Source organism: Solea senegalensis, linkage group LG8 (genome assembly GCF_019176455.1).
Source record: "Solea senegalensis isolate Sse05_10M linkage group LG8, IFAPA_SoseM_1, whole genome shotgun sequence".
Lineage (NCBI taxonomy): Eukaryota > Metazoa > Chordata > Actinopteri > Pleuronectiformes > Soleidae > Solea > Solea senegalensis.
This window is the reverse complement of record NC_058028.1, coordinates 22,385,251-22,405,848: the sequence shown is the minus strand read 5'-3', so window position 1 is coordinate 22,405,848 and position 20,598 is coordinate 22,385,251. Positions and strand designations below refer to the sequence as shown.

Genomic DNA, 20,598 nt, shown 5'->3' with positions numbered 1-20,598 from the left:
ATTATTATTATTATTATTATTATTATCATTATTATCATTATTATCATTATTATTATTATTATTATTATTAATAATAATAATAATAACAAACATAATATTCTATTTATTGGTTATTTGGTAAACGTAACGTGAACTGATAAACTTCCATCTGTTGAATCTCGATTTTCACTAATAATAAATAAATAAGAAACTCCCACTAATTTACTTTTCTTGGAGGCAAAGACTTCTCTTCTCAACATTTTGTTAAAATGGAAAAAGGTACCTACTTCAACAAAGTACACTGTGCTGTAATACTGAATACTTACTGTAATGCCTCATATTACAGAGTATATAAGTATGAATGAGTAAAATATGTCCAGTTTCTTGCTTTAAACCCCACACAAGTTTATACTGATACACTGTACAGGATGCCATGACCATGATCAAGTGTCCAGTCATAGTTTACATTGCTGTATTAGTATGGCTAAACAATGTTTGTAAACAGACTTGTCATTGTGATGGCGTTGACATGTTCATCGATATCTGGTGAACTTTCAAGAGATTAATCAGATTTTTAAGCGACTCGTTCATACACTGTGTGGTGCTGTTTGTACTAATAGAGAAATTAAGTAGAGCAAAATTTAAATTATGGTTCAATATAATGCTCTTCCACTCTTCTTAACTACAAAACTAGTTGGCATACATTGATAATGAAGACTATGGTTGGAGCTCCATTTAAGTGGTTATTGTACAGTACACCTTAGGATAATGTGCTGTACTGCTGTTGCTGTGACCCTCTTCATGTTGCAAGGTGTACATGGAATATGTTGTCATGTCACTTCTTACTGACTCAATATTTCACCAGCACTGTAATCTGGGTCTAAAATCTAAAAACTGACTATAACAAAACACTTCCACCGAGTTTGTTCTTAGAAAATCTTTCTGTATTTACAGGTTTGAACAGACAAGCAGATACAGACAGAGTGCTTATATACAGAGCAGCACATGTTGTTAAAATGAGTGCTAAAACATTGTGGTATTTACAGATGGACTACAGCGGAAAATACAGACTAGGAACAAGTTTTATCACAAAACTTCTGGTACTCCACATGGTATCACAAATTTCATGAACTGTACAGTTAAAAACCAAAAAATGGTAAATCTACATGAAATCCAGCACTTCTCCAATTGAGAGGCACCAAATTGTATATATTTACATTATATATACATATCATAGTGTATAAGCATGTATGTTTTCATACATATATAGCTACCTGTGGTGCAAAAGCAGCAAAAGAAATTAGAATGTATGGAATTCACTACTACAAAATAAACAGTTTGTGCTAAATGGGATGACTGACAGAATAATGTTACACCATACATACATAACATATACTGGCAAAAAAAAACAAAGAAAAAAAACCAACCAAAAAAACTGAGCATAGGTAAATAATGTTGCTCAAACTCCTAATGGTCGAAGTGAACAGAGGGTTACCGTCAGTCATTCAAAAACAGAACAGATTGTCAATAATACTTCAAGTTCATGCAAAGATATAAACCATTAAAAAAAAAGAAAATAGGAAAAAAAAATCAACTTTTCCCTGTTGACCAACCAGCTGTGCAGATTTATTTCCCTTCATTGCAACTGCAAAGGTGCAAAACAAAAAAGGAGGGAGGGCGGGACTTCCTGTGCGGGTTATGGAACAGAGCTGGAGTGCAATACGGGCACTTGGTGGGGAGGGACACTCTCAGCGTCAGCCTCGTCCTGGCTGGAGGGGCTGCTCACTGTGGCAGTGTTGGGCAGTGGTGGTAGTGGTGTAGGGGGGGTGGGGTTGGTAGTGGCACTGGCTGCGTTACTGCTGCTGGTGGTGCTGCCGGTGCCGGTGCAACCAGCAGCAGACGTGGCCGCCTGCTCCTCTTTGGGCTGCTTACTTGCAAACTCAGTGATGCTAAAGACAAACTGGAGGCAGCCCAGCTTAATGTAGCTCCCATGGTGAAGGAGGGCCGTGCCCTCCCACCCCGCACCACTGCCTCCGATCAAGCTGGAGCTGCTCGCCTTGCAGGTGCAGGACAGCTCGGAGCCGCCCTGAGACTGGCTGCTCATCACTCCGTCAGGTGGCAGCAGACCCACCACAGAGCTGGAAGCCTCGCCCTCCTCGCGCTTCTTACTCCGTCCTACACAGACAACATCGGGAGACATTTGTTAAGAATCCAGTAACCAGACATGCAGGCATATGTGAATAATACAGCAAATTAGAATGGAAGATGGAACCAACAACAGTAAAAAATAAAAAAATAAATACAGAAGCACAGGTTTTCTAATGCATCAGAGACTTTTAGCGCTTTTCCACTCTACAGTGATAGCACAACTCAGCTCTACTCTATTTCAGTTTGGATATCAGGCACATCATTTTCTATTACTCCATAGTGCATCCTCTGCAGAAATACTGCAGAAGGGGCTGTGAAGCGGCTCACGATCGCCGGCTTTCAGCAGTGCAGTCACAAAATACACCAGACTCCTGTGTTAAATATTGAGATTTTAGAAATGCCCTTGCTAACTGTTGGAGATGAATGCATGTTTTCAGGATTTAGATGTGGTCACAATCAGGTTACAATCACTTTCATAAAAGACACATAGCATACATGACCATTAATGATCATAACTCAGATAGGGCCGGACTATTATCACGATAAATCAGTGTTAATCAGACCAAAATCCAATGTTTCAGAATTATAGCAATTTTGAAGTGTGTTTTTATGAGTTTGTGTGTAATTTGCTCTTACGGATGATGCCTTGGACTTTGGCCACCAGGCCGCTGGGTGCAGATGGCGAGACCTTTTCAGAAAAGTCACACGAGTAGAGGACATTGTCCACCGTGGTGCCGTGCTCACTGTAGTTGAGCAGCTCATAGTGCTTGGTATTCTAAAGAGGACAGAACACAAAAATCATGACCGTGACTTAAAATAACTTCAGAATTGGGGTGCGGTTTGGCGATAAAGGAAAAAGTACATACCTCATCATAGAAAATACAGGCGTGTTTCCCCGAAATATAGTTGCAATGACCATAGTTTGTAAGGCACACGTCCATGTCAGCACCTTTAAAAAAACATGAACAAAGGTTGTAATCCACAAGTACGGCAAATCTCTAAAATGCACATTCAAAAAAAAACTGACTGATCTGACTACAGATCAAATAAAAGATTTGGACCACTTTGGAACATCTCTTCCACCCTCTAGTCAACCTGTCACTGAACCTCTGGTGTATATTTACTGTGTGTATGTGCATACATTGCAGAAAATCCCATGCCCCTGTTACATCTAATGGCACATGTGCCCATAAATACTGGACTACTGGAATACTGGAAAGTTGACAAAGATGAGCTGTGTTGCAAGTTACGAACAATGGTTGATACACCAGGGCAAATATAATTTACTTAACAAATTAAGGCGCTCTAAAGTTAACAGTCCCCGCCAGTTTCACTTTCCCGGCATCCCTACTTCATGTCTCCTCCACAACAGCACTGTGCAAACTTGGGCGGAAGTTAGAGGGAGTTTACAGCGGGATAATGGCGGAGAAAGCCACAGAGAAATCCTGCACTTTTAACTTTTAACTCTTAACTTCGCTATATGTTGGTCTTGCAATATATTGATTATCACAGAATCGTTGTATTGTGATATTATTGGTATCACGGACCATGTATCGTGAGGTACCCTGTGATTTCCACCCACCCCCAGTCACAAGCCAAACAATGCTCCACAAACAGCTCCAAAAGAACTTTGCTTACATTTGAACTAATGATTTAAAATAAGAAACACGTTAAGGCAATCAAGCATTTCGGAGCAGACTCCATCATTTCCTATTATTGTTGAAACACACATCCGAGGGGTTTACAAATCATACTGATCGTGAAACCACTAAACAGCATCAATACAGAAGCACAAGTTTTTGCTGTCCTTATGATGTCTTACCCGATCCTATGTATAATGTCCTATAGCACATACTGACAGCTCCGCCTTTCCCTGTCAGAGGGTAGAAGACAGCTCGAGCCTGCACCTTCTTCTGACCTGGAACAAGGACATTCAGAGTTTAACGTTTAGCAAGCATTTCAGTGTTAAAACCTTAGAGCAAAACATTTTAAAAAACAGAGTGTGTAACACTTCATAACATTGTCAGAGGTTTAGATAAAAAAATAATAATATATCATCAACATGTAGATTAAACCAACAATTACAGCCTGCATTTACTGAGTACAGGAGACTCATGTTTTTAACTCGCTCCAATTAACAGTATTGTAAATATCTACATATTTATTGTAGATACACTGTCTAGTGTTGGAGTCTACACTCATCTGCACCGTTTCAAGTGTTATGATGTGCACCGCTGATACAGCCATTTAAAATTGTTAAGTTGCTGCACAGTTTGAAAAATAATAACTTAAGTTAAAGAAGTAGCACCACCACGACAATGGTGGTCTTGTGTGTTGCACGTTGGGTAATGACAAGATATTTGTGATGTTGATCACAAGTCACTAGAGGAGGAAATTAAATAGGCAAACTCCTGTACTAGCAATACAGAAGCGTTTTTTTTTTTTTAAATCCCTGAATATTCTGTAATTTTGGGGTAAAGGAGGCACAAGTGTCTTACTGTCGGGGTGGGGGGGTGGGGTTTTGGTGGTATCGCTGGTCACTGGGGGAAGCAAAGACTTGGGTGCTTTGGGAGGGAAAAGTTGCTGGATCCTCTGCCAGGCCAGGAGCTTGATCATCTCTGCATCCAGTTTGTCCAGCATGATGCCTACAGACACAGACACAGACACACAGACCCAATATTAGTAATCATACCATGTTGTTTGCTTCATTACAGACAGTTTACTATAAGCCAAATCTGGACAGTTTTAGACAAATGCCTCAGTGCCTCAAGTTCAATGTCAGTAAGCAGCTTTAATGACTCAGTTTTGTCTCATCTCACCACTGAGTTAGCACACATACCTCCTTCATCGCCCTCTCCACCCTTCATGCAGCTTGACAGGTCAGCGACTGAAGGGAGACTGTTGGGCACCAATGAATCCATTCCAGGTCCAGCTTTTACCTCTGTAGAGAAGACACATGCAGGGGACAACATGGTCATGGAAGGGAGACATAAGTGGATCGGAACTCTGTTTATTAATTTATACATGTGAACATGTATTAAAATATATACTTGTTAAATGTGTTTTGTTTTTACTTTTTTTGAACAGGAACATTGTGGTCAGTGACCACAAGAGGGAGCTGTTAGGCTACAGTCTGCAATTAAGTGCTGCTTTGTGTCAGTGCCTAACAACTGCCAACACGTCGCCAGAATTGATCAGACGTCCTTCAAAATGTCAAGTTTCATTTGTTGCAGGATTGCAGTAACAGAACCCAACAAGGTTTGTAGGGCTGCACAGACACTGATCTTGTCTCAATAGAACATTTTAATTACAAGTCAGCACTAATCCCATCCCTTTCCTGCAAATGTTGTGATGTGTGCTGCTCAAGCAGTAATCTAAAAGCATTCAGTTGCTTTCAGAGTTTGAAAGGACTGAGGTGAAAGATAAACAGGTGTAACACCGCGCATCTTCGATTGTCTGTTGCACCTCTATTCTGCTGCGTTAGTTGTTTATAGTGCATTTGGTAATGCATGTTTATTACTTATTATCTTTATCTTTACTGTCTTGCTGCTGTGACAATGCAAATTTCCCCACTGCAGAAAATAAAGGACTATCTTATCTTATCTTGTTTTATGAAAATTTTTAGCATTTTCTCTTGTTTAATATACAATACACTGTGTGTTAAAAGTCAAATTTAATGCTGCTGTGTTACCTGGAAGAATATTATTTACCTCTCCCAAGTGTTTTTTGCGTAGAAATTTCCTAATATAAACTTTTTACATGTAAATTAACAATGTTTTAATGACCCGAAAGCAAATATTTAACTCAATTGCATAGTAGGCAACATAGACACACATACTGATATACATAGGCTGGATAGAAACTGACTGAGGATCAGGGGTGACATATGTTTATCATTCTTCAATTCCTGTTCTTTAGATATCAAGCAAAAATTATTATTTGGCTAAATAATAAACAATGTCTCCAGGTTTTTTTTATGTGTGTGTTTCTGTGTTTTGCACGATTTGTAAGACAGGGAAGAGAAACCGCATTATGTGTCTGGTGTTGAAAAATGTTGTTCAAGATAGCTACTGGCAACAACGGCACAATCACTTCTTATATACAGTAACTGCTATGCAACTAATATAAACTTCCCTTCAATGTGACAAGAAAATTACTTTTGGTAGGCAATTTTAATTTTCCTTACATGTCGTAATCTAAATAATGATGGAGAAATATGCATCAATGAAGTCAAGTATTATTATGCAGCAGCATTAGCAGCCATTAATGTAAACACCGGCTGCTATAGTGTTAGCGTCTCATACAATTCTTACAGAACCTCTAAAGTACCCAGTAATAGAACTTAAGGTTTATTGCCCCATGGGTGTTTACCTGGAGTGGGTGTAGATGATCCCAGCTTGCTTGAGTCATGCTCCTGATTGCCTTTAATTGGTGTGTCAGATCGGGCACTGCTGGTGACGGAGGAGAAGTGTTTTTCGTTGCTGGTCATCGACTGCTCCTGACACACCGTCTGGTTCCTGTGGATTTGTTGGCCACTGTGGGGCCATATCGTTGGGGCAGTGGGGCAGATTTTCTGAGAGCAAGCCTCTGTCGTGCTTTCCGGCTCCTTTTTAACCGTTTGTGCGCCTATGTGGTTCACCAGAACAGAGGTAGGTGCAGGGGCTGCAGGTACTGCACTGGGCTTCATTCTGCCCTGCAGCTCCACTTGTCTGCAAGACTCTGAGGAACTGTTACAGTCTACAGGTCCGTTGGCCTTGGGAGGTTGACATTCCTGTTCTAGAGGTCCGTTAGGTTTCCTACAGTTCTGACATGTTGTCATGCTGCATTTACAAACACTCAGCTCTGCTGGTGTGTCCCGTGAAAGAGAGGCCCCATGTTGGTCATCAGGTGTGCTGCAGGGTTTAGAGCAGGGCTCAGAGGAAGAAGTCCTTCCTGAAGACGCTCGAGTTTTCATGTCTTCGGACATTTCACATGTTTTAGTACCAACTTTCTGCTCAGACTCAGTCTTTGCTGATGTTAGCGACGGTGTGGTCGCTGTGGATGAAGTCTTCTGCTTGATGGATAAGTGTCGCATGATGCTGCACTGAAGGGCGATGACATCCTGCAGCCACTGTTAAACATAGCAAAACAGTGATTAATTACACAAGAATCATACACCAATCCTCAAGAGAAGCCTGTCCTATCATACATATAAATAACTACTACTTTTACTTAACTTAACCCTAGTATGACTTATGGGACACTTTATTCTTCTAATTCAGATCCAAATACAATCAGAAGTCTAAGTTAAATGCTAGTGCTGTTCAACACAATTTTTAAATTTCCTAAAAATAATCAAGGTACATATTTAAAAATCAGATCACACAACAGGTCTGTGATAGACATGATCTGTGTGACTTAACAATACTTGTTAGAGTTGTTTCCTCATTCAAGGAGTAATCACAGCCAAATCCCATTCACCATCACATTTGAAATCAACCTTCAAATTAGAGAAAATGCCAGCTAGACTTTTGTGGGGGACAAAAAATATTTGTGTATGGTGCAAAATAATAGTGTGCAGTTTCTAAAAGCATTTGCTCTTCCTACCTCCTTTTGTTCAGCCTCCGTGGTGAGGTGCCTTGAGGGCTGACGCTCAGGAACACCACTACAAACCAGCTCCAGCTGATGCACTCCCGCAGGAAACAGCATGGGAGGAGGATTCTGGTATTGGGACTTAATGGAATCTGGCACCTGAGAAGAAACACTGATCGTTAAACACAACTGGATCGCTTTAACACCTTCTTGTGTCTCAGTATGAATGGTGGGACTTGTGTGTTTATTGTGTTTGGATACCTCACAATGATTAAATCGTTAGTTAATGCACCTCTACCAAAGACATATGTTTTTTGAATGAGAAATCTCCTGTTAATATGATCATCTCAGGCCTCCAAATTTTTTTTAACACATATTCAAAGTCTTTATGAATAAAGTTGGACAGAAAGACAGTAAACAAGAGACTTAGTCTACCTTGATAGTCTTCCTGTTGTGCTGGATGGTGGTGCGCCTGATGGGTGCATTTTGCCGATGGACTCTGCGCAGGAAGTCCAATTTGACAGCATGCTGGGACATCCTGTCCTGGAACTGGTCGAAGAGCTGACAGCGGCTGGACAAGCTCAGGGTCTTCTGATTCAGCTGGACATGAGACAAAACATTTGAGATGGAACACTAATTTTCAGCTGAGGAAAAAAAATATCCATGTTTCACTCTGATAAGACCATGCTTTCTACCACTAAGTGCTCGACGTGGTTCGGACACATCCATTTTCCAGCAGGTAAAGCTGTGAGTGGGGGATCCAGACAGTCCATGTGGAACAGAAGGGGGCAGTAATCACACTGGATCAATGGAGCCAACCTGCAACTCCTGTGAGAGGAAGCACAAGAAAATTAGTTAAAAAATTTGAAACACAGCATTGTGTGTAAGCACATAACGTAACTTGGTCATACTAACCGGTTGCATGAGAAACAAATTTTGACTGGCAGTGGAACCAGGCCATTGGGATCCAGTTCATGCTGCGGCCGCCTAAATGGCTTCCCCAGTAGCTCCTCTTTTCTCCTCCGTTTACTGCTGCCTAAAAATCCAAGAGCGTGATTAGAAAAATATATTTTAAAAAAGGTCAGTGATTTCACTTTCCACAGCTTCAAGTTTGTGACACTGAATGTTGTTTCACTGTACAACCAGTGTGCGGCACTTTATTTTTCACCTGTTGTTACGCCATCAAAAAAAGAATGTTAACTAAAGCTGTGTTCCACCAAGCGGAACAGTTCAGTTCATAATTCTAATACATAATTTTTTTAGCGTTTCCATTAGGAATAGTACCAAAATAACCAAAATAACTGGCCTCAACTAAACATCAATGTACTTTGAGTTTTTAAAATGCCAAATATCTATTGCTATATTTACTTTTGAAAAGCACAAGACAAGAAATGCACCAAAAACCAATATGAAGTGTGACATATGTTATCAAGATGTCAGACTGACCTGGCAGTGCAGTAGTGCATGTAAGCTCAGTGGGCAGCTGGAACTGTGTGGGGTTTCTCTCCATAGCTGCTGCTATTAGCAGCTGGAAAGGCCTCTTGAGGAGGCGTGGGGATGGAGCAGATAGTATAGCACCTTCAAGCTCTGCACCCTGAACTTCATCCTCAGGTTCTACAACCTCCTCCTCTACGTCATTCTGCTCCTCTGAGGGGGTCGGGGTGGACGAAGTGTTCGAGGTCGGCGTCCCGGGCCGGCTGCTTGGCCTACTGCTTGACCTGCGCTCCAAAAGCCGCACCTGGGCCACACGTAAACCTGGTCCTGCAGCTCCTGCTCCCGGAGGCAGACCATCAAGCCGCAGGGGACCGGCATTGAGCTCCAGCTCCATGGCTGGGGAAGCAGCGCGTTTAGTCAAGGACCTCTCTGGCAGACCGTTGGTCTGATCTGGCTTCTGCTCGCGCTTCTGATGTTGGAAAACAAAGACAATAATACTGATAAACCTGTGTACTTGTCATACAGATGCTTCTTGTCATTCAACAGCTGCAAAATGACTAACATTGATGAGGGAATGTAGTAGTAACAGAAAAGCTCTGCCTCTTACCTTTTTCCGTATATTGCAGCGGTGACACATCCATTCCCCCGGAGGAAGCATTTCTTCACTCAAAGGTGGATTACTGTGTTAAAAAATTAAAAAACAATCATAAGCAACCAAGCTAAAAAATAATTCAAGAAAATAAATACATTATACTTTAACAATTGGTCATCCACTCCAAATACATTTCAAAATAAACTATGATTATTGAATACACTTATGCACAGGGGACCAATCATCAACAGTAACTTCCATCATAGAATATAGTCGAACTGTAGAAAGGGACAGGAAAACAATAAGTAAAGGAGGACAACATAACTGATGCACAACCAGCAGACCACAGCTGAAGCCAGAAGTGATGTACATAGCAGACTGTGTTAACATGAACAATAATAGACTACCTTGATTTGAAAAAAGGTTCTGATGATGTTTACATGACTTACTGGTAGAATACTCTATTCATATTCCTGTGTATTTGTTACACGGTCTGATTGTGATAAACATCTATATTGTGGTACACCAGTGTGAAAACTTCCCTGATATAATATAATTCCAGATGCATATTTGTCAACAAAAACATATTTTTTTGTAATATGGGCATATTCCGGTTAAGATAATAATCAGAAAAGGCTGCTTGCATGGCAGGGTCTGATTCGGAATAATGTGTCCATATAAATACAGTCATACATTGTCCTATTTTAGAGCCAAACAAACATTGCTTACTCATCGAGTAAGCAATAGTAAGCTCACGGAGAACCATGTAGAGCAGCACCGGGGAAAACGCTATGAATTGCGGGCGCCTCCTCAGGCACTGTCCACATCCAACACTATCGCACCGCAATCCCAAACCGGTAAAATAACAAGACATATTGTGCAAATTATTAACAATCAACCTCGTATTCACAAAGCTTCATTTAAAGGCCTGATAAGATGGCGGTGGAAAGGAAAAAAAGAGCAGGGAGGTCGCCATATTGTAAACAGACTCCATTTTTAGCAGCAATAGCTCCGCTGGCTGCAGCCACGACAGGAGGGGAGGACCGAGTATAAGCAGAGTCCAGCCGCTTTGCGGCGTACACACGCTTATGGTAGCCTCCGCGCTTCAGATGAAAACAGCCTTTCCAGAGTCAATAACAAACGATTTAGTGCTATTGACCGCGCGTCACATAACGGTAAACGTTAACCAGAAACCAAGAAACAACGGTTAGCTTCATTAAAGTTAGCCGACACCAGCTTATATCAAATTAGCAGATACCTACCAAAATCCGTTAAGTTAAATGTTCCTTTAGCTGCACCAAACATGGAAAACGTGCGATTTAGGCACATCATTTAATGCCGTAATGAGTAACGGTAATTTCGGCATATAAACAACTCCACAGGAAACTCTGGACTACAATACCACGTTAATTAATTGCTCCACGAGGCTCACTGTCGCCCTCTTCTGTTCCCATACACCAGTGCCTCTCGAAGTGTGGGTATTATTTCATTCAAATCAATGAATATTAAAAAACTTATTGTTTATGATTACTAATTTATATATGGGATCGTATTATCTGTTCACTGCTGTGCTGCAACCATGTTAATATACCTACCAGGTCCCAAGAAGCTCTACTAAATGTAAGTGCATCAAACTAAATTTTCTGAGGCGTGGGAAACATTGTTAATATGTTGTGCAACCACGGTTGTTTGAATATTTAATCACTAATATAAATGATGACCTCGACTCTTTTAGCAGAAGCGCCATTCGTGCTGAGCTACAGCAACTGCATATTTCATTCAACGCTGCAGGAACAGAATCTCGTCTACAGACTTACTTACATGTCTCCTGCTCATTTCCTGCAGCACCAAAACCAGCAAAGCGCTACCTAATCATGGTGACAAGCATCACACATTTATACGTGCACCTAACGGTGAGTCTGCTTTACCCTAGTCTGTTTTTAGCATGCATTAGTCGGGCGCAAGCAGCATGTAACCTTACCAGCACTGGAGGTGGAAGGCTGCGGGGCAGTGGTCACAGCATAGTAGATCTCCCCCCTCCCGGCAGCTATCGCAGGTGTCGTGGTTGGTGGCCCTGCCGCTCCTTCGGACGTCTCTCACCAACTTCCGACTCCTCTTCTCGACTTCCTCTGACTTCGGCGGCGCCAGTAATGTTTGGATTTGCTGTTAAAAGTTGTTCAGCTCTGTGAGATGAGATCTCGGCTGCACAGTACGACTGTAAGCCTAAAGGGTTTGAAAATGCAACTCTGTGCTGCCTGTACCATTTTATGCTGAAATCGGGGTGGTGGGGGCGGTAATGTTAACGTGTGGCCTCCATTGGCAACACAAACTACGGTTAGCTCGCACAGAAATGCTTTGACAACATGCAATGCTGGTCTGATTGTAACTGTACCATAATGGTGGGAAAGACATTGAAACATTACCAATATGTGAACGTGTTTATTTAATCACGGCCTTCGAGTAGAGCAAACTCACCTCCATTAAGCCCCCAGAGGTATCCAAATCGTACACAATCGTCGGGGTCTCCATTTTGTCCCACATTCATCCAGAGGCGGTCGCTACACGGGGAAATTGCAGTGCAAATGCCGAAGTGGCGGCCAACAATGACAGTAAATCCCACAATGTATGTGTTGGTCTTGATGATTTTGTCCAGTGGATGGTTGACGAAGCGTTGCTAGCTATCGTTAGCCGGCTAAATAGCTACGAAGGCAAGACGTCAGCCAGTCAAGGTTGAAGTTAGCGGGTTCACCAGCTACCCTCAAGAAACGGAAAATGAACAATAGTTGTGCGATTAAAAACCGGCTCCTAAGCAAAAGTCTGTATGTGCAAGTGCCAAGCCTGTACACAGTATTTTAATGTCTACGGGCTGTTGCTGCTAGCTACAAAACCCAACTGCGGCCTAGCTGGCCAGCCATGATTCTTGTTCCTGCCCCGGCAAGAAGGAGCCTTGTAGATTTGCAAACCCCTCCGCTCCCATTGTCAACAGAAGACGTAGCCAAAAACGCAGAAGGGGGTTTCGGCGTCACGCAGTCCAATGCACCGTTTCCGAAAACCCTCGGAACCTATAATCCTCAAATCAGAGTCGCAGAGATGCAAATTTTGTTGGTGTTATTGTTGTGAAAAGCCTGTGCATCTACACTGGCTGCTAGCAACATCCTCTACCAATTGGCGCAACCGCGAACAGCCGGATGCGCATGCGCAGTCGAACGGAAATAGAGCATTGCGAGGGTACAGAGGAATTACGAGCGAGGAGTTTGAGTATATTAAATCCAATAATTTCACGCTAATATGGGACTGGTAGATATTACTACACAGGCTACATGTTATACGAGCCATAACTACTCACACCCGCACTACTGTATCAAGTCCTTCTGAAGTAACTGCTGCTTTTGTCGGTAACCGTGCTATTACCTATTGTAATTTTAGCTATTCGCTGATATTGTTAAACCAGTAACAACTGTGTATTGTGCTGTAAAGTCCACTACGGCCCATAATGTTAATGTCTGCTTCTAAAACAAGCCGCTACTAATGCGCTTCCTCTGTATCAACTGCTAAGTCATAAATAATAAGGCGACAGCTCCTACCCCAGGGGCGCTGCTAGAAAGTATGGTTCCCATGAGAGTGGAGTCCTGCTCCACTACCACCGTCTCACACACACACACACACACACACATATACACACAAAGAAACTAAACTAGACATGTCCATTTCCAATTTTACAGTCACAGATTCACTCTTTTGGAGACTGGTTGTTCTACTGTAATCTAACCTACACCTTATACCCTTAAACTTATAAAAAAAATGTTTTCCTCTCAGAATTTAACTTGATTGATTAGAAATAAATGTGATTTTGTGTCTTTCTTTTGACTCAGTGTTTTTTTTTACATTTGTGTTTCTTAACTGTTGTGTGACCCTCATAATGTGAGACATTAAAACACAAAACATATACATCATGCATGCAGAAGCTAAAGAAAAGTAAATAAATAGTGATTAAAGTGATACAAGTGTCCAAGAAAGATAGCTTACAATGAAGGTAGGTATGATGGACTGGCGATCTGTCCAGGTTGGACTCTGCCTATTGCCCTATATCAGCTGAGATTGGCACAGCACCTCCCACGACCCTGATGTGAAGGATAAAGTGGTAGAAGATGGACAGATGACTATCTTTAAGTTCCATCAGAGGTCTTTGGATTTAAAAAAAAAAAAATATATATATATGTGTCTGTGTGTGTGTATATATATATATATATATATATATATATATATATATATATATATATGTAATTATAAATACAGTATCCTATCTAATTAAACCATTAGTGTTTTGATAAATGGTCTGTACAAAGGCTGGCTGCAAGGTAAAGTGGCGAACAAACAGAATGTATACTTGACCAAGTGTAGATATAAGCATTTGTTAAGTGGCTAAAATATATCTTTTTTCTTTCAAATCCCAACGCGAACCTCCCTGTTTTACACTTGTTCTCAAAGCAGGGGATGCACAGAGGGCAGGTGGCCCTTAATTTTTAATCAAAACTGCAGTTTGAGGTTTGCAGCAGGATTTTGGAAGAGGAAGAAAATTAAGATACAGAATAAATATGACAATCTTTGATTCCAACAGCAATCAGTCATGATGACACATTCAGGATGCATCTGTTGCACTGTAAATGTGTGATCACTCAGTATGGATGTTAAGGCCAGGTTTGAATCACATCAAAGTCAACAATTACAATGACTTGAAAGCCTTTGATCTGAAAACAATAATGTGGATGGTTCATATTTAAGCATTATAAAATCATCATGGTGATTCATGCAGTTGAAAATGGCATTGATTTATACGTTTATGGTGACTTTCACTGTGGAGGAAGTGTGGTTTTAATCAAACTAAATTCAAAACAAATCTACAACAAAAACCAATGAAGACAGGAAAATACAGACTAATCCACTGTTCTACCAAAGAAGAATTAGTGATCTAGTTAAAAACCAGCTAGCTCTGAGGCTGGAATGGGACGACAACCACAGTCTTGCAAAGGCATTAAAGGAGGAAGAAGCTCAAAAGGGCACAAGTACGTAATTTTGAGCATTCACAGAAAGAGCAGTACAGATATGCAATGCTTCAAAAGAAAAGCAGCAAAACATCAGCCCCTTTTTGTCTTAAAGACAAAAAAGAGATCCAGAAACTCAAAGATGATCTCAAGGGGAACCAGGTCAAAATAAAGGAACTAACAGATGATCTCACTGTGCAACAGCAGGAAAATCTTGAAAAAAATAATGAAATTCAGATCCTTCACCTTAAAATTCATAAACTTCAGAGTGATATAGAGGCCAAGGACAAAACTGTTTCCTTGCTGCAAGAGAAAGATAACCAATGGGCTTTAGACCTATTTGAGGAACAAGCAAAAAACTACAACCTTCGGAGTGATCATGAGGCTGCATTGTTCCAGCAGCAGAAACATGCAGATACACTTAAACATCTGACTCATGAAAATGAACATATGGTTTCTGAGAACAAGATGCTGCGAGAAAAACTTGATGCCCAGAAGAGGGTGCCCCAGCAACACCATGCAGATATACTGGAACATTTGAACTTTGAAAATGAACTGTCCTCTGGAAACAAGAGGTTGCAGAGTCAACTTGATGATGGCCAGACAAGGGTGTTCCAGCAGCAGGATGCAGATAAACTGGCACTTCTGACTCATGAAAACCAAAAACTGGCTTCTGAGAACAAGAGGCTCCAAAGTAAATTAGAGGATGCCCGAAAAAGGGATTCCCAGCAGCAGCAGAATAATGTAGACAAATTGTCACATCTGACACATGAAAACCAACATCTGGCCTCTGAGAACAAAAGGCTGCAAGGTAAATTAGAGGATGCCCGAAAAAGGATGTGCCAGCATCAACGTGTTGAAGATAAACTTGAACATCTGACTTATGAAAATCAACATCTAGCTTCTGAGAATAACAGAGTGCAAGGTAAACTGGAGGATGCCCGAAAAAGGGTATCACAGCAGCAGCAAGATATAGATAAATTGGAACATCTGACTCATAGAATCCAACAATTGGCATCTGAGAACAAGAAGCTGCAAAGTAAAGTTGAGGATTCTCGAAAAAGGGTGTCCCAGCATCAGAGGGTTATAGATAAAGTAGCACATCTGACTAATGAAAAACAACAACTGGCTTCTGGGTATAAGAGGTTGCAAAATAAGCTTGAGGAGACCCAAAAAAGGGTGTCTGAGCATCAGCAGGTTGTCAATGAAGTGGAACACCTGACTCATGAAAACCAACAATTGACTTCTGAGAACAAGAGGTTGCAAGATAAAAACTTTGAGGATGCCCAGAAAAGAGTGTTCCTGCAGGAGAAAGATTCAAAGAAACTGGCGCTTCTCACTTGTGAAAACCAACAACTGATTTCTGAGTACAAGAGGCTGCAAGATAAACTTGAGGATGCAACAAAAAACAAGTTCCAACAGCAGAAAGATGCAGATAAACTCGAACATCTGACTCAAGAAAACCAACAATTGACCTCTGAAAACAAGAGGCTACAAGATAAAAATGTTGAGGATGCACAAAAAAGAGAGTTCCTGCCGCAGAAAGACACAAACAAAATAGCACATCTGACTCGTGAAAACCAACAACTGACCTCTGAGAACAAGAGGCTACAAGTAAAGCTTGACGATGCCCAAAAAAGGGTGATCCAGCGGCAGGGAGATGTAGATAAACTCAAACATCTGACTCATGAAAGCCAACGTCTGGTTTCTGAGAACAGAAGGCTGCAAATTGAGCTTAAGGATGCCCGAAAAGTGGTGTTCCAGCAGCAGGATGCAGATAAATCTCAATATCTGACACAAAGAAAAATTGAGCGTACCCTGAAAGAGAGCCAGATTGAGAGGGAACTTAATTTGGACTACTTCTTGGCAGCATATAAAATTGAAGAGATGGAAGATGACGCCTCTACAGAATCAGGGGGCATGGCATATGGCATGCAGACACTCATAAGGACTAAATACAAGGCTATGGAGACCAAATTTAACAGAATAGTGGATGATCGCCTCCACCTCACTCATCATCATAGAGATGTGATGTCACAGAATACCACCACTAAGTATCAAGGTACCACTGCTAAACCTGAGATTATGGTAGATAAATCTGCAGGATTAATGGGCAAAATAAGTCTGGACGAACATCCCTGCAACAGGACACAGGAAAAGTCTGAAAGTGTCATCTTACAGAAAAAAGCTGGTCGAACTGAGTCTGCTCTTGAAAAAGAAAGGGCCACATGTGAGCAGTGTAATGCTGACCTCAGGGAGGTTTTCCAAAAACAGATGAAAACTGTGACGGAATGTCAGCAACTTGCCGAGGCGCTCCAGAAAGCTCAGGACAGCTATAACTGTCTGCAGGCAAAGTATCAGGCTCAATCACATTTTCAGGAAAGATGCATCAGTGACACTGAGGTCAAGCTCAAGGAGCAGAAATTGGCTTTAGATGAGAAAACAAAGGCTCTGCTGAACCTGCAAAATGATTACAGACATCTAATGAAGAAGTACAATGACATTAATTCTAGTTTTCATGAATTGCTTAAAGTCCACACTGCCATCCAACCCACCTGGTCATCATGCCAGTAATCGACATCCACACTATTGCATTTCTTGTTTGTATTTATTTATTCTTATTCTTGGTTATGTCCCATTTTCCCATTGTCCCCTACATTTTCAACCTTTGTCCAATAAGTTCTGGCAGGCTGTACACTGAGAGGTGTAATGCTGCCCTCCGCAGAGTGAAGTTCATAATCACAGCCTTTCAGATGTCAAACTATCACAAGGACGTGTATGTGTGCAAGATCACCAGCATTAAACTCTCTGACCGACACGTTGGAGTTTTGTTAGTTAGTGCCCAAGGGCTGAGTACTGTGATGGCCCAATTGTTTTTTGCTTTGATTATCGTGACTTTTCGCCTCGTTTTTCATAATTCATGAAGAAAAAGGAGGAAAAAAACAATAGGGCGTTCACACAACTCAGCCCTCAGGCTACAATCATAAAACGTGTACACAAACATAACTGTAAGAGGAAATAACCAAGAATAACTAGAGAATTTGCTGCAGGCAGAAAATGCTGCGTGAATGCTGAGGAATAATAAACACTATTGTCTTTGATCTGCTAACATTTTGTAAATGTGACACCATTTCGATCTGTGCTTTAGTCAACACTGTAGAAATGTTTATTAAATGTTACTGTCACTGAACATTGACAATAAAGATATATTAGCATTTGCTTGTTTGATTTATGACTTTTCAAACCAAATTCAATTCAATAAGTGCCCTGTTTAAATCAGGCAAGTCTTCTGTAGTCAATCGGAGACATTTATTTTCCCACTGTAGCTGCAGTCCTGACGTACAGTGTACTAATGTTATAATGATATATGTCATATGTGCTTAATGTTTTATTTTTTTTATTGAACTCTATTAGAGCAGTGTTGGTGCACCTTGTGCAACGTTTCTCCTACAAAAACAATCCAGGAGATGAAGACAAGTCATCCTTACTGACTTGTGGATGATGGGTAATATGTGGCTTTTGCCAGCAGAGGGAGGCAACACTCTGTTGAAGAATGTACAGTTTGCATTCAATAAAAACCAGATCATTCACTCTTTATGATAGAGATGGTAAACATCTCTGGTCTTAATGGGAGAAATACCACACCATAAGTAGTACTGAGAACAAACTCAAACATATTACAATGAATAACAAGAATCTGGATGAGGTGTGGCAGTCAGACTCAGTGCTTTGTGAAAATGCATGAGTGCAATGATCAATGTGCCGTGAATGCACGTGTGAAAATGACATAGGAAAAAACAAGAGAATGCTGCTGCAGAATGGAGATCATGAGGCAGCAACACTGGTGTCTTGATCAGGGAGCTTTAAGTGATTGGGAAGACTGGCCAGATATTTTTACAGTTTATTCAGCTACACACCTGCAAGGCAATCACACACACAGCACACAGGACCAGAGAACTTGGTATTCCAATTCAGGGGCTGAGGCTCCCCTGCAACTATAGGCATAATCCTATCAACAAATGTGTCCTTCCATCCTGAGCAATGAAGACTCTATTTGATAGCTCCTTCATTACTTTTTTATAATGCAGTGTTAATTGAAATTCAAACAAAGGGAAACACACACAACACTATGAAATACATCAGTAAATTTCCCTTTAAATATAATTAGAAAGTAACTTTCACTGATGCCTTAGCATGGTTTATTCTTGCTACAAAATGTCTAATTGTGTGTATAACCAATATCTGACTGAGAAATCATTAGCTGGAAGCCATCTCTGAACTACCAATTTCTTGGCTGCAGTCATACCTGCCAACCACCACTGATGCATTTTCTCAGTAATGGGGAACTTTGAGTCATGAAGCATAAGGTGTAGAGCTTAGATATTGTATTGATTACTTTAGTCCAGAAAGAGAAAACCTCTGGACAGATCCATACAGAGTGCATAAAGGTGCCTACATTACCATATGGGCCAAATAAGGTGTGATGGCATATATTAAACTGAATAAATGGATCATTGGCATGATTTGATGATTGATAGAGAGTTGTTTAAGCAGTCCAGTCACTCATGCCTGTTTTTATTCATATCAAAATCTGGTCAGACCACCAGACCTGGTGGACCATCATTGTCCATATACTGTCTCACCGACAGGATGTGTAGTAGATGCATGCGATTCACATGACCACAAATTCTGGGCCCTAAATAGGGTCCACGCATACGGTCATGGTCATCTGTGGATGATGACGTCACACAGACCTTGGTAGAAACTATGAACTGACCTGAACTGTACCATGTCCAGCCTCACCTGCTCTTCAACAGCAGCAATGGTGGACCAGATAAGATGAATCCACCGTTCGATTTGGCCTTCACATATTCTACATGGCCTAGGTCTCATTGCCTAGACTGGGACACAGCTAGTGGATTTACAAATTTTAATTCTAGCAATAAATCAAACCCATAGCATCGCTCAATGCAAAAAAGAAGATTCCGCAAATGAGACACAGTGGCAACGTTGTTTTTCTGAACAATAGCTTTTATTGAAGATGTTTGTGAAGTTTGATTGATCAGAACTTAATGCGCATTAAATCAAAAATAGGTTATTATCATTGTCGTCACACCAGCTTGCATGAATACATACTGTATTCCTAGAACAATATACTGTATACTGTATGTTTGAACAACTGCAATGGTCTAAATTTAGACATAACATCCAGACAAGCAATGGCAATATAAACAACAGCTAACCTTGGTGTGAGATTTATTTTTGCTTCAGAGACACTTAAACATGTGGGATATGGCTGTGAAAATGTTTCACCTCCATTTTCAACACAAACGAACAGTGAAATCAAAATGTCTTTAAGGGCTGTTAAGTCTACATGTTACACACAGTATGAACGATAAAATTATAAATTGAAATTTCCATGAGTCCCAGGGAAGATGGATGTCAACTTTTAATGCCATGGAGTTTAGATATGGTTCAACAATCGGGTAAATATGCTATTGTACTTTCTTTCTTAGAATAAAACAGGGGGACTGATACCAAGTTCATGTCTGTGAGTTAAGGCTGGGCTACACCAAGCAAACAGTCGGCCATCAGGCCATCAATTAGTGTCAAGCAGCATCAATGTGCCTCATTACTGAGGTGTGTCCTGCACATCAGTGGCTTTTGGTCAAAGCAGCATGTTCAGAATCAGTGGCAGAGGCCAGTGAAATGGAAATCACTGTGATTGGCTGTCAGCCGAGCACATTAGCACACAAGAAGCAGAATCATAAGTGATGGACCAAACAAAAGCCTACATTACCGTCAAAAATGTCCAAAAACCAGCAACCAACA

At 41.0% G+C, this 20,598-nt stretch overlaps 2 protein-coding genes across 3 annotated transcripts; one reads left to right on the top strand and one right to left on the bottom strand.

The window, feature by feature from the left end:
- Positions 1-901: 901 nt before the first annotated feature.
- Positions 902-13,261, bottom strand: phf12b (PHD finger protein 12b). 2 transcript variants are annotated; one of them, XM_044031833.1, is made up of 15 exons: positions 12,200-13,261; positions 11,706-11,887; positions 9,740-9,812; positions 9,145-9,601; positions 8,614-8,734; positions 8,394-8,526; positions 8,134-8,298; positions 7,714-7,857; positions 6,499-7,237; positions 4,967-5,068; positions 4,626-4,772; positions 3,950-4,045; positions 2,994-3,076; positions 2,764-2,902; positions 902-2,154 (listed from the first exon to the last, which is right to left on the bottom strand). In XM_044031833.1, exons 1-15 carry the CDS (start codon positions 12,263-12,265, stop codon positions 1,676-1,678), a joined length of 3,126 nt encoding a protein of 1,041 aa, XP_043887768.1. In that variant the 5' UTR covers positions 12,266-13,261; the 3' UTR covers positions 902-1,675. The 2 variants fall into 2 exon arrangements, with proteins under 2 accessions (XP_043887768.1, XP_043887769.1); XM_044031834.1 differs by lacking the exons at positions 11,706-11,887; positions 12,200-13,261 and adding an exon at positions 10,987-11,119.
- Positions 13,262-14,832: 1,571 nt separating this feature from the next.
- On the top strand, positions 14,833-17,340 carry LOC122773581 (paramyosin-like). Its single transcript, XM_044032352.1, has one exon. It carries the CDS (start codon positions 14,833-14,835, stop codon positions 17,338-17,340), a length of 2,508 nt encoding a protein of 835 aa, XP_043888287.1.
- The last annotated feature ends 3,258 nt before the right edge of the window (positions 17,341-20,598 follow it).

What these genes read in the sequence shown, in the direction of transcription:
- phf12b (XM_044031833.1), bottom strand. Translation starts at nt 12,265, where the DNA reads ATGTGGGACAAAATGGAGACCCCGACGATTGTGTACGATTTGGATACC. An exon ending in CCTCTGGGGGCTTAATGGAG is followed by an intron (nt 11,888 to 12,199) that starts GTGAGTTTGCTC and finishes AACTTTTAACAG; the next exon opens with CAAATCCAAACATTACTGGC. An exon ending in ATGCACTACTGCACTGCCAG is followed by an intron (nt 8,735 to 9,144) that starts GTCAGTCTGACA and finishes TTGGATTTTTAG; the next exon opens with GCAGCAGTAAACGGAGGAGA.
- LOC122773581 (XM_044032352.1), top strand. Translation starts at nt 14,833, where the DNA reads ATGCTTCAAAAGAAAAGCAGCAAAACATCAGCCCCTTTTTGTCTTAAA.